The sequence below is a fragment of the Gracilinanus agilis genome, chromosome 5 (genome assembly GCF_016433145.1).
Source record: "Gracilinanus agilis isolate LMUSP501 chromosome 5, AgileGrace, whole genome shotgun sequence".
NCBI classification, from domain to species: Eukaryota; Metazoa; Chordata; class Mammalia; order Didelphimorphia; family Didelphidae; genus Gracilinanus; species Gracilinanus agilis.
Window position 1 is genome coordinate 40218065 of NC_058134.1, and position 21156 is coordinate 40239220.

At 38.6% G+C, this 21156-nt stretch overlaps 1 protein-coding gene across 1 annotated transcript in view; it reads left to right on the forward strand.

The window, feature by feature from the left end:
• The window catches only part of ATP2C1 (ATPase secretory pathway Ca2+ transporting 1), a 137190-nt gene that overhangs the window by 57886 nt on the left and 58148 nt on the right, over nucleotides 1–21156 (forward strand). Inside the window, exons 2-6 of the mRNA XM_044678804.1 lie at nucleotides 7258–7368; nucleotides 8169–8285; nucleotides 14139–14228; nucleotides 14652–14687; nucleotides 20551–20612. Of these exons, the coding sequence (XP_044534739.1) occupies nucleotides 7300–7368; nucleotides 8169–8285; nucleotides 14139–14228; nucleotides 14652–14687; nucleotides 20551–20612 (374 nt within the window). The 5' untranslated portion in view covers nucleotides 7258–7299. The remainder of the gene's footprint in view (nucleotides 1–7257; nucleotides 7369–8168; nucleotides 8286–14138; nucleotides 14229–14651; nucleotides 14688–20550; nucleotides 20613–21156) is intronic.

A 21156-nucleotide genomic window follows, 5' to 3' on the forward strand; every position in this document is an offset into this window, starting at 1 on the left:
TCTGTGTCTGGCTCATCAACTCTGCCAGGAGGTCAGAACTGGGGGTCCCAGTTTCATTGGTCACATTCTTATGTCTTTCACAATACAATAATTTGTTGTATGAATTGCTCTAGATCTGTTCATATCACTCTATATCACTTCATATAGATCCTCTCAGGATTTTGTATCTGTTCTTTATGTCACCTTAAATATTCTGTTCTCTTTATAGAGCATGGTTTCAGTTCTTCATAACAATAAAAAGTGCTTCTACAAAAAGCACTTTTTACATATGGATATTTTCCCTCTTTTTTCTTTTGAGGTTCACAGTTCTATTTAATTTGAGGATGACACAGAACTTGGAAAGATAGCTTATATGCAAGAAGACAGAGTCCAAATGGGAGGGGGATTGTGTTTGAACTGAAAAGGTTGTAGGCAAAATCAAATAATAAGAAATTTAATAAGATAAATGAAAAGTCTTCTACCTTGTTTAAAAATCAATTTTATGAAAACAAAATTGGGAAATGGTTCTAGAGAGTGTTTATCTGAAAAAGATCTCTGGGTTTAATGGTTTGTAAATTCAATGAGTTAATTGTGTGATGTAGAAGCCAGAAAGGCTGCTGTAAGCTTGAGTGGTGCAGAGAAAATGGTCTGGCCAAGTCACACCTGGGGAGCATATGCCCAAGTATCTGTATGTGGAGATATACTGTAAAGTGGAAACTAGGGTTTGGTTAGACTGAATATTATAAGTTTTGTTTGCCAAGGAATTGATTCAATTCCTAATGAAAAACCTCAAGTCAGAATGACTTTTATGATAGTTTATTTACAAATGAGAAGAGAGAATGAAAGTAAGAAAATCAGAGAGAGGATAGGGCACGATATCTAACCTAACACACTGAGTAATTTGCTCGGGGGCCCCTGGCTCAACCCAGGTGGGTCTAACTAGTCCTCAGTCAGAGAAGCCTCTGCCTTGAGCCAAGGGCTGAGGGGATGAACGAAGCAAAAGCTTCTGTCACGAAGCCTCTCTTGAAAGGAGAGTTCCTTCAGAGGAATCCAGGAAGAGTCAGCCTTTACACCCACCACGTGAGAGTGCAAAGGGAGAGATCTAAGAAACAGTCTCACCAAGGTCTCAGGACTCACGTCCAGCATCTCCAACTTTGAGCTCCAGCGCCAAGAAATGAACAAGACCGGAACTACAGGAAGTTGTTGCTCCCTTTTAAAGGTGCTTCTTTTGTGTCACTTCCTCCAACAAGAATTTTGTGGGTTTCAAAGTCTCACAGTGCTCAGTACATTGTTAGCACACAATTGGCATTCAATACACATTGAATGCAGGGCTTCCTTAGGCTACATAATATAATTCTAGTTAAATGTTCCCATCAACTTTTGAAGCAGGGGGTATTAGTATCATTAAAAAAACAAAAAACTTCTTTCTTATTATCAATTCTAAGGCAGAAGAGCAGATCACTTAGGCAATTGAGGTTAAGTGACTTGCCTAGGGTCACACAGCTAGGATGTGACCAAAGCAAGATTTGAACCCAGACTCTAGGCCTGGTGTTCTACCCACCATGATTCCTAGCTGCTTTAATAGTATCATTTTTCATGTCCTGAAAGAAGATAAGGCAAATACAGTATACCAAATTGAAAATTGGAGATGAAATACTGAAAAAAATTATAATTTTATAATCCAAGTGCATTTTATGTGACTTTTTCTTTTTCATGATTTCACAGGGATCTAGAAAAGGTAGCAGACCTATAACTGTAAATAATTACTTTGTTGCATTCATTGTGATGCTTGTCCAGCCTCAGATACTCATCAGCAATGTGACCCTGGATGAGTCACTTCACCTCCATCAGCCTAAGTTTACTGATCTCCAAAATGGGGATCATACTAGCTCCTACTTTCCAGTGTTGTAATGATGATCAAATGAGGCAATGATTGTAAAGCACATAGCACGGTGTCTAGCAGAGAGTAGGTACTATATAAATGTTAGCTATTAATTCCATTCCCATATTTGGGATAGGGTGTGTAGGAACATTCTATCCATTTAACCAGAACAGAAGCTTTTTATATCAGTTTTGGTGCTGCAGTGGAGTCTGGCTCTTAGTAGCAGCAGCTGTGTAAAACATTGGATTATATACTATGTGGAAGCTGAATTTAGTTTGCCTTGGTGTTTGGGCATAGTGTTGGGGGTGATTGTGGTCTGCATTTCAGCCAACCTGAGCTGAAAAGTTGTCATTCACCTGGATTTAGAAACTCAAAAATAATTTGGGGGGAGGGGGTGGGGAGCACCTGGTATGTGTCCTAGATGATCTCTCATGTTTCTCTCGTTATGTACTTCACATTACCTCTTGGAGGAAAAATGAATACTGTATCAAGTATGTTAAAAAGATGAGATAATTCCATATTATATTTGTTGTACTGAATAGTTCTCAAATGACTTGAGTTTGATGCAAATATAATTCTAGCAGAACTTGGTTGCAAGTGAATACTAGAATTAGAATATATAGATAATTCTCACTATAGATTTTTTCCCCTATAAGAATCACTTTAAGATGAATATAGAAAGAATTTTTTCCAGGAGGAATAAGAAATTGTGGTAGATGGTCTTGGCTTGTGTGATCACTGTTAGACTCATATAACTTTGCCATCTCAGTTTGACCTATAATTGGGTATTTTTTCAGTGATGCCTTTATTTGGGGGATAAGACAGGGAACAATAGAACTAATTCTAAAGAAGAAGGGAAACAACCAAATAATTCTTATACTTTGAAATCTTTCCATTTTTGTTTAAATTCAAGACAGGTTAAAAATTAAGAAAATGCATGTAATAGTTTTTATTTATGAGGTACTTCTTGATCAGTATCCATTGGTTTTCAACTGAGAAAATATGTGGTTGAGTTTTTAATAAAAGCTAAGAAATAAATTTATGTATACTTTTTTATAGCACCTAAATAAAACAAATGATTCTTGAATAATCAAATATAGTAAAACTGGCCTGCTAGAACTTTTCAGATTATTTTACTAATGAGATTTAACAGATTTTTGTTATAAGGTCATTTTCCATTGATTAGAGTCCCATAGGAAAAGATTATAAATTGATTCCTGAAGTTCTCAATTTTTAGTCTCTTGATAAAATACCAGGAGCCCTGATTCTGCTTCCCTTGTGCCTCTCCTATGGTTTTTGGTACCCTAGAACTTGACCTCTATCATATTTGGAATAGTAAAGTATTATGTTTGCACCATATATTTAGGAGTGCTAACTGCCTGGGTGACATTACACTTTTCCTATCTTGTTTTAGAATCCCAATTGAATAGATTAGTATAGAAATGAGAATTTGTGACATACAACATTCTCTTTCTGAGAGTCAAGATGGTTACATTTTTGGTTTTTTTTCCACAAAGCTTGACAGTGTGTAGTTTTTAAGGAATATTGCTTAATTCAGGATTTAGTTTCTTTTTTTTTTTTTTCTGAAGGAAAAGTGGAATATTGATAACTTTTTGGAAACTTATTTAAAAGCAAAATTTTGATTTTTGAGTTTTTAAACACTTTCCAGCATCTAGTTCCTTGGACAAATCTCTATGGGGTTTTCTTGTGTATCTTGACTTTTCTTTTCTTTTTTTTTTTTGGATTCTTGGTAGTTGGACTAGTGGATGGAAGATAGGACATGGACTTGGGAAGATTTTTGCCTAAAGTCCACTTTTATATTTTCCAGTGAATGGTGTGACCATGGGCAATTCATTTAACTTCTGAATCTTAGTTTCCTCATCTGTATACTTTGGGTATTAATGTCTCTCTCATGGGGTTGTTAGGCCCAAGTGAGATGTCATAGGTAAAGTGATTTGCCACATAAATGCTTGTTAGCGAGGTTCTCTCTTCAAAAGCACAATTGAGAATTACTTTCTAATGCCCTTGCCTTGGATATTTCTCCACTTACTATCTTGCTTTGGGAATATTTTCTTCAATTCTTCTGTTCTCTTAGCTCTTCCCTTACTCTTAGATATGATCTTGTCTCTCAAATTTTTCTGGCAACATTTTTGCTTCCTATTTTCAGAGAATCTTCTGGGAAAATGCCAAGCTTTTATATATCAGCATTCTATATGGTTGTACAGATTTCATCAGCGAAGAAAAGGATGATCTCTTTGCCTAGAATATTAGAATATTAATCTCTTAAGGAAATGTTCAGTTTTGTAGTTGATATATTTCCCTGTATTAAGTTCTGTTGTTTCCTTCTTGAATTCTACAAACATAAACCAATAAGGCATGGTGACTTGAACTTGGACAATTTTCCTTCAGGGAGCTTGTCTGTAGTATAAAAGTGAAATAGCTGGTAGATAGAGATCATTGTGATCTAAAGCAGACAGATGGAGGAACATCCCAGTTTGTCCTGGCTGGGAATTCCCATTCTGACCCCCCAGAGGTGGAATTGGCCTTCGCTGGTTCTTGTTCATGCTCCCCATGTTATTCTGATGTATTCCAGAGTCAAGTTCAGCCTGCATACGAGGAGAACGTTATAGGAATGTTTATCAGTTTGGCCACATTGGGTGCTTATTATCCATAAGATAATTGTGTCTGCCTTCCTGCTTCAGGTAAACCTTAGAGGTTAGCCTCCATGTGGGCAGCCCGATTTCTGATTTCCTTTTTAAATAAGTTTTTCTCAGAATCTGGTTCTGTTATACCCTTTGTTAGTACTCTTAAGTTATTTTACAATCAAAACATATATGAGAATTTTAGACTTTATAATGAAGAACATTAGATCATCATGATTCATTTCTTTGGATGCAGATAGGAAAAATATGAAAGATATTTTTATAAAATAGCTTTAAAGATGTTAGGATAAGCTTATAAAAAGCCATTTTCTTATGTACAAGGGGACCTTTTTTTTTCTTAAGTGTGTGTAGAGGGAGGAGACAGTTAATAGCAAAGAAAAACCAGATGTGCTTCAAACTAAATGAATATTTGCATTAAAGACCATGTTTAATGATTTGCCATTAAAGTGGATGCTAGTAGTCTTCCCTGAAATAATTATAAAGGGATTTTCCTATATTAAAATTAACACGTATAGAGCTTTTATAATTTCATTATGTAGACATAAAAATTATATATGAATATTACTACCTATGTAATTAGATACTTAGGTATTGTTTTATGTATGCATGTATACATTGATGTGTTTATCGTATGCACATTTCAAGTTTATCTACCTGTTAGAACTGGTAAAAACATTTAGACCTTTAATATGTTAGTGTATTAATAATTATTTTAGCTCACTCTTATTCAATGTTTTAAAGTATATAAAATAAAACAACTTTGAGATAGGTACTATAGTTATTGCATAGAAAGTATAATGTTTCAAATATATTAGATTTTCTTTCTTTTTTTTCCAATAGAGTTAATTTTAGTCCAGGCAAGAAATTTAACTAGCATTCTGGTTAGAATTCTAATCTACTTAGTCTAACTAAATTTCTTGTTTTTATATTACACTGAAAAGCTGAAGAATAGTGATGGGAGGCCAGTTAGCCCTAGATCTGTGGTGGTACTGTTTCCACCAGTACGCAGGCAGCAAATGATTTTTTAAACTTAACTTTAAAAAAACAACACCACCTCATTCTTCGGAATGTAGAGGACTAAAGAGAGAAATTCCATACTAAAACTGATTCCTTATGGGGGCAGCTGGGTAGCTCAGTGGATTCAGAGCCAGGCCTAGAGATGGGAGGTCCTAGGTTCAAATCTGGCCTCAGACACTTCCCAGCTGTGTGACCCTGGGCAAGTCACTTGACCCCCATTGCCTACCCTTACCACTTTTCTGCCTTGGAGCCAATACACAGTATTGACTTTAAGATGAAGGTAAGGGTTTAAAAACAAACAAACAACTGATTCCTTATAACAGAGAGGGCCTGGTTTCTGGTTTGGAAATAATGGGAACCTTGAGAGTTAATAGAACCTTTCAGTCACTTCTAGAGTGACACAGAGAAAAAGGAGAGGCAATCAAGGCATGCCCTGACATCAGTTCTAGATTCGGGAGAGAGCTGATTTATTAGAGTAGTAAATATCACATGGAACACAAATCTAAAAGGGAAGTAATACCAGGACTGATAAGAAGCTGTCAGGATGGAATTTGGAAGACACAAAAGGAACTCTTCCAAAGAGGAAGGAAAAAAAATGTTGTGAGAAGAGACTACTGTTGATGTGCAAAGGAATTCACTGCCCTGGTTAGGTTTTGAAAAACTCGGCACAGAAAGCAGAAGCAGAGTAAGCTGGATTCCTAGAAGGGCTTAATGGAACAACATCATTTTGGCAGATGATATTTGAAGTTTTGCAAGTGATAACCAGTGACTGAACAAAGATGCAAGAGATATGAGAGGGGAACTCTGGAATTGAACTGGTTACTCCAAGACAGAGAGTAAGAAGGGAGAAAAGGGAAGTTTGAGAAAGTCGTTGGGGGATGGGAGTTGGAGATCTTAATAAACACAAATAATAATTTTGGGAGGGGTAAGGCCTAGGGAATCCTTGAATGATAGGTGGTTTGGGCCAACTAGAGCCACATCAGAGTTTCTGATCTTGGAAACTGAAACAGGATGAACTGGTTAATGGTGAGATACAGGGTGTGCCTGTCCTGTCTGTGGCTGATGCTTGGTGGAGACGGAGGTTGTACGTTTTAAGGAGATTGAGGAACTGAAAGGTTAGAAGAGGACGGGGGCAGAGGCTCAAGAAACAAGTCAAATTGTGCCATAGTAGCTCTTGCCTTAGACTGAATTTCTTTGCATCCTTCTTTACTTTTCTGGGGGCCATTGAGACCTCCAGTCATTTTGGGGGCCAGGCAGGGAGGTGACTAATGCAGGGAGTTGTTCAGATGAGAAGCCATCTCCATGCAGTTTGCCTGTGTTCTCTTTGGCATGCATTAAGGATAATGAGTGAGAGGATTATAAGCAATCCTCCGGATCGGATAGGTAAGAAGGCTGTCATGTTTGTTTAGTGCTTGAAAAGGGAGAATTGTTTTCTTTTTAATGTGTGAAATGCATTATTTTGTGGAACATACTGTGTTTGCATCTGCTTTGGTTTTTGAAATGTATAATCTTGAAGATTAGTGCAGCAATTCCACGAAGAATTATTAGGATAATGATGAAAACTATTTCTTCCTGTGTCAGATCTGAGCATATTCCTAACAACTGAAAATAAGTAGTAGGAATTTAATTTGCAGAAATTCTAGATAACATCACCTATTATTGGTTGTGAAATATATGTTCTCTTTGTATGTCTAGACTTTACTTTTTGTTTCTCAGGTTTCACGTTTTAAAAAATTACCAAATGGTGAAAATGAGACAATGATTCCTGTATTGACATCAAAAAAAGCAAGTGAATTACCAGTCAATGAAGTTGTAAGCATTCTTCAAGTAAGTGATGGAGTGGGTCTGGATATTAAAAAATAATAAAACACATTTTATTGATATTCTTACTAAGACAAACTTTTTACATATTTTCTTGTTATTAAATAGAAAATGTTTTTCCTTTGATACTATGTGACTTTAATGTATCCTGAAAATGATGATAGAATGTAATTTAAGAATTGAATTTATTTTTCATAGGAGGCACTTAAAAAATGTTTGTTGATTGATTTTTATACACCAAATTTTAAAACCACCTAAATTGGCAAAATAATAGCACAGTTTTAAGATTTGTCCTTTTCTAGGATGAATTCTAACATAAAGCTTTTAATTGGGGAAACTATTTACTCTTGAGTTGCAGCTACTTCTTTAATGTTTTTGTTTTTTGCTTTTTGTTTGAAATTATATTAAGACATGAGAATCAACATCAGAATATGAGGAATATCATTGCATCTCTCCAAGTCCTCAGAACCAGCTTGTTTTATATTTTCTATTGAATAAATTGGGAAATGTGTACTATATTCTGGTGGTAACAGCTTCCTTCTCTCCAGGAGGGGGAGATCTGTAGTGTTTTCGATTGATCCTATACAGAAGAAAGTCAGTATACTAGACCTTGGCAATTTAACAAATATTCAATTCTTTCTATCAGTTTTAGGGAAAAGATATTTGAATTTACATACTAGTCACTTAATTTTTATAGAGCTTGGAATTGACTTCTCTCAGTACTCTTCCTTCACTGGAGAATAAATGAGCTTAAATAGCATGGCATTTGATTTGATAATAATGTTTTACTGTGCATAATCCAACAGGCAGATCTTCAGAATGGTCTGAACAAATGTGAAGTATGTCACCGGCGAGCATTCCATGGATGGAATGAGTTTGATATCAGTGAAGATGAGCCACTGTGGAAAAAGTATATTTCTCAGGTAAAACTTTTCCTTCTTTGCTTTAAAACAAACACCAAATAAACCTTCCTTCCCTGTAACCCTCACAGGAATTGTCAGAAGTACTAATTAAATCTTAATTTGAATTTTTTTTTCTCTTCATGGTACAAGGTGCTAATGTTGTTTATTTTTATTGCAAAAGAATTGTTGAGTTGAATCTTAAATTTTAATCCCAAGAGCAATAATTTTATATGGGTACATTCACATAAAGATGATACTTCTAGCAGTACTTTGAAAAATGTAAATGAATATAAATTGAGATATTGAATGTGATTGATGATTCCTTTTAGGGTCAGTATAGCCATTATGCAAGGAGAATGTATTATCTTTAGTAAATTGTTTGTTCCTCTGTTTAAAAGACCTTTCTATTCATGTCTGCCTAATGATGTGAGTTTGGGCAGTAATAAGATTCTGTATCATTTTTTGCCTACTGGAGTTAGTTTTGAAGGCGACACTAAAATTTTTAGCAGACTAATAAATCTGAGAAGCTTTCTTTAAAATTTTTCATAGCAGACACTTACTTGACTGATAAATGTGATTTGATAATATATTTACCGGCCCCTCTTTTACTAGTTTATGAAAAAGGTAACTTGACCTACCAACCATCCTTGTCAGTCTTGGATCTTAATCCACGTTGTGACAGCTAATAATGGGTGTCCCCTAGAGATAATGGCCAATCTTTGGTTGGCCATCTTGTCTTTTCTCTGTATTCTATCTCATCAGCTTACCCAGTTTTAGTGATTATTTCTATGCTAATGATTCTCAGATCTGGTTATCTAGTACTGAGCCTTCTTCTCTTGGTCTCCAGTTTTATATCACCAAGTGCCTGTTGGGTACCTCAAACTTGGCATGTCCAAAACAGAACTGATTATTTTTCCCTGAAAACTCCCCTCTTCCCAGTATCCTTATTCCTGTTGAGGGGACCACCAACTTCCCAGTTGTCCAGGTTCATAACTTCCTTGTTTTCCTTGACTTCTTACTCTCCCTCATCCCTGATGACCAATCTGTTGCCAATCTTCTCATTTTTTTCTTTGTAACATCTCTCACTTTATCCCCTTCTGGTCATTCCTGCAGCTACCACCCTCTGTAGGCCCTATCGCTTTACCCCTAGACTATTGCAATAGTCTGCAGGCTAGTTTTGCTGCCTGAAGTTTCTCTCCAGTCCAGACTATCCTCCATTCAGCTCCCAACATAATCTTCCTAAAGTGTAGGTCTGACCATGCCACCCTTTGCCCCAATAAACTTTATTAGCTTTAAAGTCAGACATAAAATCTTTTGTATGGTTTAAAAACATTTTTTTTGGATAACTTTGTGTTTGTTTAATTTTATTTTTTATTAATTTATTTGTTTAGTTACTTCAAAATTCCCAGGTATCTCCTTCCCTTTCTCCTCTCCCTACACTAGAGGAAGCACTGCTTGACCAAAAAAAATGTATTTATGAACTATGTCTTTCATGTTTCTGTTTATCTGATATTTTTCTGGACTTGGACATTCTCAAGTTATTCTTGAAACAATTCTGTAGCCATAATTCTTGAAACAATTTGGTAGCTTGGTTCTACTTGTTTTGCTTTTTCATAATTTCATGTAGAACTTTCCATGTTTTTCTGAAATTAACCTGCTCATCATTTCTTACTGAAGAATAGTATTCTATCACAGTCATTGTTCAGCCGTTCCCAGTGTAAGAGTTAAAAAGGGATAGTGGTCGCCAAATTGTAATAATTACAATTTAAATTATGAGACTGTTAGTAGCTTTAACAATTTAGTTTAATCAGAATAGAGAGATAGTAAAATGAGGGAAATGTAGGAAAGAGGTAAAGAATTGCCTAGTCTACCGTTCTAGAGTCTGCTCTGATGAAATCCAGCTTACCCCCTGACAAAGAGCTCAATCTCCAGTCAGAAGAGTGCAGGAGTCTCTTTAGCAAGAGACCCCAGAGTAAGGGTCTCCTTTCAGGCCAAGTCACCAACACAGGAATCTGAAACTGAGTCCAAAAGTCCCTTCAGCAAGGGCCACCAGTGCAAGACAGCAAGGGCGAATCAGAATGCCCCGCTTCGTGCTAGGTCTCACCTTATAAACATTTTTTTTCCCATCTCCCAGAACCAATCATAGTTCCTTAATTTGTCTGGCACTGCTCATGGCCTGTGGGATCAATTTCCTGTCTCAGGGTGTGAACTTTCTTTCTCCTTCTTGCAATCAGTGATAAAGGATCTTCACATTCTTGACTGATTAAGTTAAAAGGGAGGGGAATTCCAAGTTCCTGATTAAGTTAAAAAAAAATACAAAGGGAATGTTAATTACCTTTTCACTTCAGTTGATAGGCATCCCCTTAATTTTCAGTTCTTTGCCACCACAAAAAGAGCTGCTAATTTTTTAGAACATTAGAAATTCTTTTCCTTTTCCCCAATCATTGTGGGTTACAGACCCAATAATGGTATTGCTGTGTCTAAAAGGGTTATACACAGTTTTATAACTCTTTGGGGATAATTCCAGATTATTCTCCACATATTAGTGCTCCCATTTTTCCACATCACCTTCAACATTTGTCATATTGTTCTTTTATCAGTTTAGCCAATCTGATATGTAGGACATGTTATTTCAGAATTGTTTTGATTTGCATTTCTCTAAAGAGTAGTGATTTAGAGCATTTTTGGCTTTCTTTCCTGGAAGCCTTTCTTTAACCTGGCTTCTTCTTGCCCTTCTGGTCTTCTTACCCTTGACTCCCCTTCATGTACTCTGCCATCTGGGGACTTTGACCTTCTTGCTGCTCCTTGAACACAGCTCTCATTGCTAATTAACCCTGTGTCTTTATCCTGACTATCCCTCATTCCTTAGCTCCACCATCTGACTCCTGTGGCTTTCTCCAAAGGGCCTTTTCTAGTCCCTCCACTGCTGGTGCCTTCTTTTGAGCTTGCCTCCTATTTACATAGTATCTCCATACTGCACAGGCATCTTTGGGTTCATGTTGTTGCCCTCATTATGTGGGCAAGGAATAGGCTTTTACCTCTCTTTGTCTGCCCAGTCTTAACATGAAGCCCGGCACATAGTGACTATGTAATAAATCCATGTGGATAATGATGAAGGGATCGAGGGGACCATACCAACTCCATCTTATGATTCAGTTCTGGAGCTAACTCAGTTCCCTTTCTATTTAATTATAGGTCTAGTTCAATTCCTGGTTTGGGAGAAAACTTTATTGTACTGTTTGAATGCAGCCTTGCATGGCTGGGAAGCTGGACCATTTCTACCTGCTGCTTAGAGACCTTTAACTAAGGACCTAGGTTATGCTGACCAGGAACCCAGTCATGACCCTCATTGCTTAGACCTTGCCATTCTTCTATCTTAGAATTTATACTGAGACAGAAGGGAAGGGTTTAAAAAAAAAAAAAGGCAATCTGTAATAATGTATTTCTACCTCTGAGAAGCAACATTATGTAGTAGAAAATCCACTGGAGGTTTGTCAGGAGACCTTGGGCCAATTGTGGCTTTTCCACTATGTTTATAAGTGCCAGTAAGTTGCCTTGCTCCAGAGTGGAATAGATGGTTTTAGTACTTTGCCATCTCTAAGATACTGTGCTTTGAAATCTCAGTAAAAAAATTGTGTAATCCTGTTTGGAAATGGCTGGAGTGACAGTGGTGCTCTGTAATCAAGTGTTTATAATTGCACACTGAGTTGGTGCTTGTCCCACTACTTCGTGCCTTTTAGCACAAAGTCTTGCTTTGGGGAGTGAGCCTTAGAGGCCCATACGTGGCCTCATATATGGTAGCTAGATGCCAGGGAACTCGACCTCCAAGAGGAGTTTCTTGTATCCCAGATACTGCTCTGCCTTCGTGAGGCCTGGGGCAGCTTGAGCTGGGCCAAGAGTTCTTGGCCTCTTAAGCGTCATGGGACAAAAATGTAGGGATGGACTCAGCACTCTCTAGAGCCCTGGCACTTTGCTCTTGTGCCTTACTGGATCAAAGTCAGCCCCCAATTCTGAAGTGCTCTTCACTGGGCTCTGGCGGGGTGAAGGGGGGGGAAGATGGAAAGATTAGCTAAGACACAGGCCCTGCTTCCATGGGGGTCCACAGTCTGATAGGAGAATAAAATGGAAATACAAGTTCAGTCTTCCTGCTTGGCCAGTGGAGAAAAGTGTCAGGACTCAAGGTCTATACATCTGTGCTTCTGAGTCAGGTGGGTAGTCCTGAAGGGGCTTGACAGAATGGAAAGGATGGCAATCTAGGAAATAGCGATGCAGGCTGGCTGGAGTGTGGAAAGGAGAGTGCCAGATTGGGGTGTGCCTGGAAGGCCAGGCAGAAGGAAGGCTATGACCTTGAAGATCGTCAGTGGCAACAAGTGATGAAGTCATGTAAGGATTATTATTTGAGAGGTTCAAGCTGTTAATTGATTCAGACAGGCTTGTGTGATGAAGCCTATCTGAGAGACTCTGTTCACCCTTACTGGAGGGAATGATAAGGGTATCTCTAAAAGGGGTGTAGCTGACAGAGATGGCAAGTGTCAGTGAACCGATAAGGGATTTCTTCTGGAGATAATGTTGACAGGTCACCAGGGCTTGGCTTAAATAGCCAGACCCCAAGAAAACCCCTTTAGAACCCAACCCTGCCCTGTTAAGGCCTAATGGCAGGCGGCCTTGGATTCTGCGAAGCCAAGGCCTATTAGACAGCCTTTCCCAATTCCTTCTTCTTCTCTCTGCTTCCCACTAATACTCTGATCTGACTGCTAACATAAAGGTTATTTTATTATTATTATGAAATAGGATTGGTGAGAGGAAGCCCTATTCTAACCTGATGTATAAAGGTCCTTCTTCACTGATCAAGCCAGCGGGCTAGACCAGGAATTCTCCTTCCTTCCCTCCCCTATATCTTATAACTACGCTAAGCTACCAGATTATATGGTATAATTAGGGGTCTCTATTGTAAGGCAGGACAAGACAGACAGTCTTCACGGTTGGCTCAGTGGCCAGCCAGGTCTACCAATCCCTTTAGCCATTGACCAATACTAGAACTCTTCCACGATGGTTGTATTGGAAGTCAGGAACAGCAACCAGTCTTTAGATATGGAGATGTCCAAGGAAACCTTTGGATCGTCTCCCCTCAGTCAAGGTGGGCCAAGAGTCCTCCGTCCCTCCTCGAGTTCAGAGACTGAACTCCTCCTCCCAGGTTCTCTTCTCTCCCACAAGCCTCTGCTCCTGGTCTCAACCTGGTCTCAACCGTTGCTCTTGTCAGTCACGTCCTTTTCCAACATTCCCAACTGTTCTTTGCAAACTTGTCCTTAGAGTCACAGCTGGCATCCTGCTTGGCTTGTTTCCTAAGAAACCCTGCTGCCCTCTGTGGAGTGGGCTTCTGGCTATGGTGGACACAAATGCTAAGGAGGCCTGTGCGTCCCAGGCACCTGGTTGTTCTTACAGGTTTTTACTCTTTCCTGCTATAATGGATGCTTTTTCCTCCTGCCTTATTTTCAAGAGAAAATTTCCAATAGCTCCCCCCAGCCTCCCTGTAATTTCAACACCGATTAAGTTCTTTCTCTGTTCTTTCCACCTGCCAGGCTCCCTAGAAATACTCCTCTGGTGTCCAGAGGAGACCTGAAAGACTCCAGTTTGAGTGCTGGCTGGGGCTTTTCCTTGGTAGCGATAGCTTTTATTTATTTGGAGTAGCACGTTCTAAATGAACGTGGTGATGGTGGCACAAGAATTCAGGTCAAATGGAAAAGCTTCACAGAGTGGCCCCTGGTGGTGGATCTGCTTTGATTTCCTAGCTCTGCTGCCTTTTCTGTCATTCAGAGAGACCCTTGCTCTTCTTGAGTGTTGCTCAGCTGCTAATTGTTTTACTTTTCTTTTCAGTTTAAAAATCCCCTAATAATGCTGCTCCTGGCATCCGCAGTCATCAGCGTGTTGATGCACCAGTTTGATGATGCCGTCAGTATCACTGTGGTAAGAATGAGAAGGTGGCTTTTTCAAATTGCTTAAGCAGAGTTTAGTCTTTAGTTTTAATTATAATTGAATTCTAAAAAATTGATACACATTTCTTTCTTAACATTGTTCCATAGTTTAAGGAAATTAGTGTACAGATGCTCTTATTAATCATAATAACCTACTCAAGGGCAAGTTGCTGAACTCCTCACCATGTTTCCTGGGCAGGACCAAGGCTCAGTTGCAGAAGTATTACTGATCTGCTTTGGTAAAAAAAGTTTCCTCACCTGGAAATTCCCTGTGCCAATGAAATAATATGTAGAATCACTATTTGTTATAGACATGAACACGAAATTTAAGAGATGTTAAATATTGATTTTTTTTTTTGAGGATAACTTTCTTTTTGAAATACTGACTGCTTCTATGTTTTTGGATTCTTTTTAGGCAATACTTATTGTTGTTACTGTTGCCTTTGTTCAGGTAAGCAATCTATTTTGCTAGCATGAAAATGAATATTTTAATCAGCTTTTGAGAATAGTGACAAGATGTGGGAAAAGATTCTCTGGCTCCCTTGAAGGCTAGTAAAATGAGGAATAAACAGTTCAGGAGAGAATTAGTATAGTAGGTGTAATGAACACACTAAACCTTTTTTTTGGAAATAAACTTATTTGTTAATATAACTTTTTCCTTATTTATTTTAGACATTTTTTTCTTTTTAAATTTTGAGCTCCAGATTCTCTCCCTTCCACCCTTCCCTCACCCACTGAGAGGACAAATAGTGATATCAGTTTTATATGGGAAATCATGCAAAACACATTTCCATGTTACCCATATCACATAAAAAGAGAGGGAGGAAGAGAAAATTATACTTGCCTCTAGAGTGTAACAGTTCTCTGGGAGTAGAGAGCATTTTTTTCATCATTGGTGTTTTGGAATTGTCTTGGATCACTGTATTGATCAGAGTAACCATACACTCAGCTTTTTAAAAAGTATAAAATAAAACTATATAAGTAGTAAAAAGCCCAGAAATATATCTGTATGTTTAAAAATTCTTTAACTGATTATGTCTTAGAACTTGAACAATTCTGTTACTTTTCATTTTCTACCATAGTTAAGTCAGCTAGAAAAAGCCAACATGGGGGCAGCTGGGTGGCTCAGTGGATTGAGAGACAGGCCTAGAGACGAGAGATCCTAGGTTCAAATGTGACCTCAGATACTTCCTAGCTGGGGGACCCTGGGCAAGTCACTTAACCCCCATTGCCTAGCCCTTACCACTCTTCTATCTTAGAACCAATACTTAGTATTGAATCTAAGACAGAAAGTAAGAGTTTTAATTTTTAAAAAAAGCCAGCAGGAAGGGCAGAAATTATTGGACATTTATGGAGACCATTTGGAAAAAATGCTATAGATTTCTGTGACTGAAAGGAGAATGATTAATCCATTTAGCAAAATGGTACATTTGGATCCTTTTTAAAAAAAAAAAAACTCAGCTGCTTGGTCACCAAGTGGACTAGTTTTTCTCTTACCCCAGCAGTAGTAGTGCTCTGATCTGACTAGATGGCCTATTCTACTGAAGTCAGAATTTTAGGGAGGAATTGTGAAGAGTACCCTCAGTTTCTGAGTTGGGATAATAATATAGAAATACAAGTGTTGGGACTTTGTCTTTCTGTTGATGAGTATAGGTATAAACAAGTGTAAACTTAAGTTTTATGTAAGGGCTAGCTTGGTAGAATCTTACTTTATCTTTTAAGATGTACTTATATCTAAATATTGTAAGATGCAATTAACTCTTCCCTGCCCATTTTTAGATTTAATCACTAGAAGTAAAGGAATAAATAAGTAACAAAATAAACCCATGTGCCCATGGCTAATCTACCTGGTTAAACAGCCCTCGCTGTAAGCTGCCATGGGAAGGGAAAAAAAGCTAGCCCTGGAAATCCCCTGAATTTATCCCTTGTCTATGTCAGCATGTAACAACAGGAAGACAGTGGGCTCCGGGGAAATATAGTTCAAAGGCACAAGATTTCCAATAACACATTCTCCCCCCCCCCCCCCCCCCGAGATCTTGTCATTCAGATGGTTCTTGTAAACATAACCAACTTTTAAATTATAGTAATTTAGGGTAAAAGGAAAAGAGAACACAACCAATGAATCCCACTTCACAATATCGATGAATAAGAGCTCGGAATCTGTGATTGAGAAGAGCATGTGTTTTCTTCCCTGAGTATCACATACTCACAAATACTAAATCCTCAGATTAAGACCTTAAGTGGCTGTGAGCTCATTCATCTGTGCCAAAGTTTCATTTTCTGTTTCAATCTTAAATCTTATTTTTGTTGATTGAAATTTAGACATATTAATAATCATCTTTGGTAGAACTTTTCATCAATCTCATGACCCACTCTGCTGATTTCACTCCTTTGTGAATTATTGTGTTCTTGGTAGCAACATGATATGAAAAACCAATCAGAATTAGATCATCCAAACCTGGCCTGCTTGTGAGCTGCATTAATAACTTTTTTGAGAGTTCAACATGCCTGGTGTCTACTTTGCTCAGATAGAACAAGAGAAAGCCACTGAAGGTGGTAAAATCAAAATGTAGTGCCAGTGATTAAAAGCTGTGTCATTGCATATTAGGAAAGATGAAGCTCTAGGGTCCACAGTTATCAGAGCTTTGAACTCAGGTGCATTTTAAGTCACATTTCATATTTATGTGAGCCCTTCAACAGGGCTCAGTAACCAGATTTGCTCAGCTATGTTGGAGGCAGGCACATGATATTTATTAGTTTACTCTTTTTGACAGAAATAGACTAAAGCTAGCATTGAACAACCTTCCCTCTTTGAAGTTCATTCTATTTAAAGTGTATTGGCTAATGTCAGCTGGTCCCAGGTCCTTCTCTTTCCTTTCTCATGGTGTTGAATACCTGGCTTTCTCTTCTTTCCACTTTCCACCCTTATGCTAGAGGACTTTAACGAACATGTTCATGTTCCCTGAGACCCCTCACCTCCCAGTTTTTAAACTTCCTCTCATCCCTAAAACTATTCTGCCTGAGCCACACTCAGAGATGGACAAAACCAAGCTTTTTGTCAGCACCCAGAAATCCCACTTTCAGGATCAAAAGCTACCCCTCTTCTTCTATTGCTCAGCCCCCTGAACTTATTCCTTATCCTGTTTGTGAGTTCTGCTCTCTCCTTTCCTCTCTCAGTGCTCTGAATTTTTATTTGCTTTCTTAGGGATGATAGACTTGGAGTCAGAAGAGTTGGTGTTTGAACTTCATTTCAGAATCTTACTCCTTTATGAGCCTGGGCAAGTCAGTTAACCTCTTTTCACCTAGTAATAGCACTTAACTCACAATTGTTGTAAGGATTGGCTGAAATTATACAGAGTGTCCCTTAAAAGCTTTAAAACACACTCATATTTTGGGGACACTATGTATGCAAAGCACTCTTCAGACCTTATCAATGTTAACTCTTTATTTCCAGTCTCAGGCTAGAGTGAGAGTTCAGTTCCACACTGTTCTCTGACCAGACCCTCATCCCTTTCCTGTTCTTAAGCTCATGACTTCCCAAACCCGAGTCCTATCCTATGGCTTCTCTGCTCCTACTTGTGTTAGTGAACACTGTTATTCTGAAGATGCAGTTGGGCTGATTGGATCTACTTTAAATCTGTCTAACCTAAATTGCACCCATGATATAGCAAGACAGTCCTTTGTCTCCCTAATTGATTCCCTTTCCCAGGCCCCAGAAAAGCTGTTCTCATCTTTCTCTCTTTAAACTTCTTATGCCTTCCTCTTCACAATTTTTTGACTGAGAATTTCACCATATACTTTCCTGAGAAGAAAGGAAGCTAGGAACTTTTTACTCCTTTCACTCCTCATCTCCGTACAGTCTGGCTCCTGGGCTCATCAGTTGAAACTGCTCTCCCCAAAGTAACTAATGATCTCCTAATCTCCAAACGTATGGGTTCTTTTCCCAGTCCTAATCCTCTGACCTCTCTGCTGCACCTGACATTGTGGACCATGCCCTCCTGCTAGATGTTCCTTTTTCAGGGTCTTTGGGACTCTCTTCTGCCCTGGTTCCCCTCTTATGTATGTGTCTGATCAGTCTTTTGCTGGTTCATCTTCCCATGTTGCAGCCCAGTGCTCTGTCCTAGGCCTTCTCCTCTCTTCTCTCATCTATTCTGGTAACCTCATTCACTGTTAGGAGTTTAATTATGTCTCTACAAATGACTCACAGAACTATATTTTCAGTCTCAGTCTTTCACCTGACCTCCCGTCTCACATCATTGTCTGAACTACTGATTGTCCTACAGCAATCTCAGGTCCTTGGACTTGTGACATCTCTAGCTGCAGTCATTCCTCCAGTGGTCACCAAAGTGGTTTTTCTACAGCAAAAGTCTTACCACAACACTCCTTTACTCCATAAACACTAGTTGTCTCAATGATCAAATGTAAACTCTTCTCCAGCTTATAAAGGTCTTTCCAAATTGGCCCTCACCTGCCTTTCCAGATTTATAATACTGGGCCCGAACCAGATTAAACTGTAGCTGGGAAATGTTACAACAATAATGTTAATATGTGGTTTCCTAAGGCAACATGTGACCCGCAGGGATACTTCTATTATGGTTTGGTGGCCCCTTTTCTGTTTGACACCCTTGGTCTAGCCCAAGTGCACTCGGCCCTCTTTGCATAGAACAGACATTCCCATCTCTGTCCTTTGCACGGATGGTGCCTATTCCTAGAAGCACTTGTGGACTAACAAGTTCTCAGCATTGCCCCTTCATTTGTGTGTGTGTATACACATACACACACCTAGTGTGCCTGCAGTTTGCTATACTCCTGGGAATAGAACCTTCCTTGGCCAAGGACAGGAGACAAGGAAACGTGACTGCAGCCTTTTACAGGTGCAAAAAGAAGTCCATGTAGACAAAATTGTAGGGTAGCAGTGAGGAATTAGACCAACCTCAAAGGGTCTCATCCACCAAGAAGATGTAGGTGTCAGGACAGCCATCAGACCTGTAACCTCCTAATTCACTCAATTGTGTTTCTTCTTCAGGTAGTATGAAGGTCTGTTGTTAGGTGCCCCCATGGGGGACTCTATAGTCCATCAAATGTTGCAGCGTTTTGCTTGTTCCTCTTTTCCCCACAACATGAACTCTTGTTGTGCTCTCTTGTTTTTGGAGAACGACTGCATGGTGTCTGTTCTCATTTCTACTTAATGATCTAGTGACTAGGTTATTTGGGGCTGCTAGCCTGATGTTGGGGTAAGGGTGCAACAACTCGGTTTTAGGAAATCTGGGGCTTGCTTACATCAAGTTATTGATCTCATTTAAGCCCAAGATGGTTTAGTTCTCTCCAGGTTATCTTTCCACATGGCTCGCACTTTTGTCCTAAAGGAAATAATCAAGCTGGAACCAGCCAATTCTTATGGTAGACTAATTCTCTGCCCAACTTACTGTATCAGCCCATGAAGCATGAAGTGTCCCTGTGGGGACTGTGACACATTAAGGTCATGGAGGGGTGGCATGGACGCTAGAGCACACAGCAGATTCATGAAAGATGTAGAAAGTTGTAGAAAACATGGTTTTTACTCTCTTAAACACAGAAGGGAAAAGAAGCTCTCGTCCCTATGAGCCAGGTCTGAGGTTCCTCCTTTCCCTCAGTTTGGTTATATGAGAGACTAGGAAAGAACAATGTTCTCATTGAATGGACTTGTGTTCTTTCTTTATGACCTTGTGAAGAAAGTTAAATTTTTACTGTCTTCAGATCCTTGTAATAATGATGGTATGCCTGCCCTTTATTTCTGCCTTCCCTCTCCATTGAACCCTACCCTGAAGATTATTTGAATTGAGTCTCCATTGTGATGATTCTTAACAATTTAAAATGCCTGAATTTCTTACTAATTAGTGTCTTACTGTCTCACATAATTTAAATTTAGGAACTCACATCAAATACTCATCTTCACAGTTTTGGTCAAGTTGAATGACATTAAAGTTGTTAAAATTTACTGGAATTTACTATAATTTATGAGCTTCTTTGGGGAAACATATGCCCTCAGTGAAAGGAGTATGTGGAATTGAGAGAGATTTCCAGCTAAATGGTAAACTTTCCAATCAACCTTTACTGATTACTTAGGAGGTTTTTTACATTATATGTATGCTACTACTTTACATTTATATTGTATTTGACCATTTTTGTAGTTTGTGTGTACATTGCATTCTTTAGCCCCTGCAACAAACATCTCTGTGAAATAGGATTTTTCGCATAAGGAAAGCAAGGCTCAAAGAATTTGTGTTAAGATGATTGTTCTTTCATCCTTTGATTTGTATTTCTCATTTTAATAGGAGTATCGTTCTGAAAAATCACTTGAAGAACTGAGTAAACTTGTACCACCAGAATGTCACTGGTATGATTTTTGTTTCTGATGTGAATGTTCCTTCCCTTTTAAAATGGAGGTTGAGAGATACTCTTTTATTTTTTAAACCCTTACCTGCTGTCTTAGAATCAATAGTGATTCTAAGGCAGAAGAGAGGTGAGAGCAAGGCAACAGGGGTTTGACTCAGGGTCAAACAGGTAGGAAGTGTCTGAGATCAGATTTGAACCCTGGACCTCCCATGTCCAGACCTGGCTCTCTATCTGCTGAACCACTGAGCTGCCCATCTGAGAATTACTCTTTAGAATTAAACATTGTGGACCTGGGTTTATCTAATAATATAGATGATAGAGATTCTACCTGGGAAAAAATGTTATATTTGCTATTCAGAAATGGGGCTTTTTGCAGTCAAACACTTGATATTGAACTTAGATGTTTTAGCTTAATTTAGAGAGTCTTACAGTCTTAAAATAGTGGTATTGTCTCAGTGTAGTTTTTACTCCAGAAGACTTAAAGTGTCCCTAATTCTCCATTTTTAGTTTCACATTTTAGATGGTCCATTTCTTAAAATGATTCC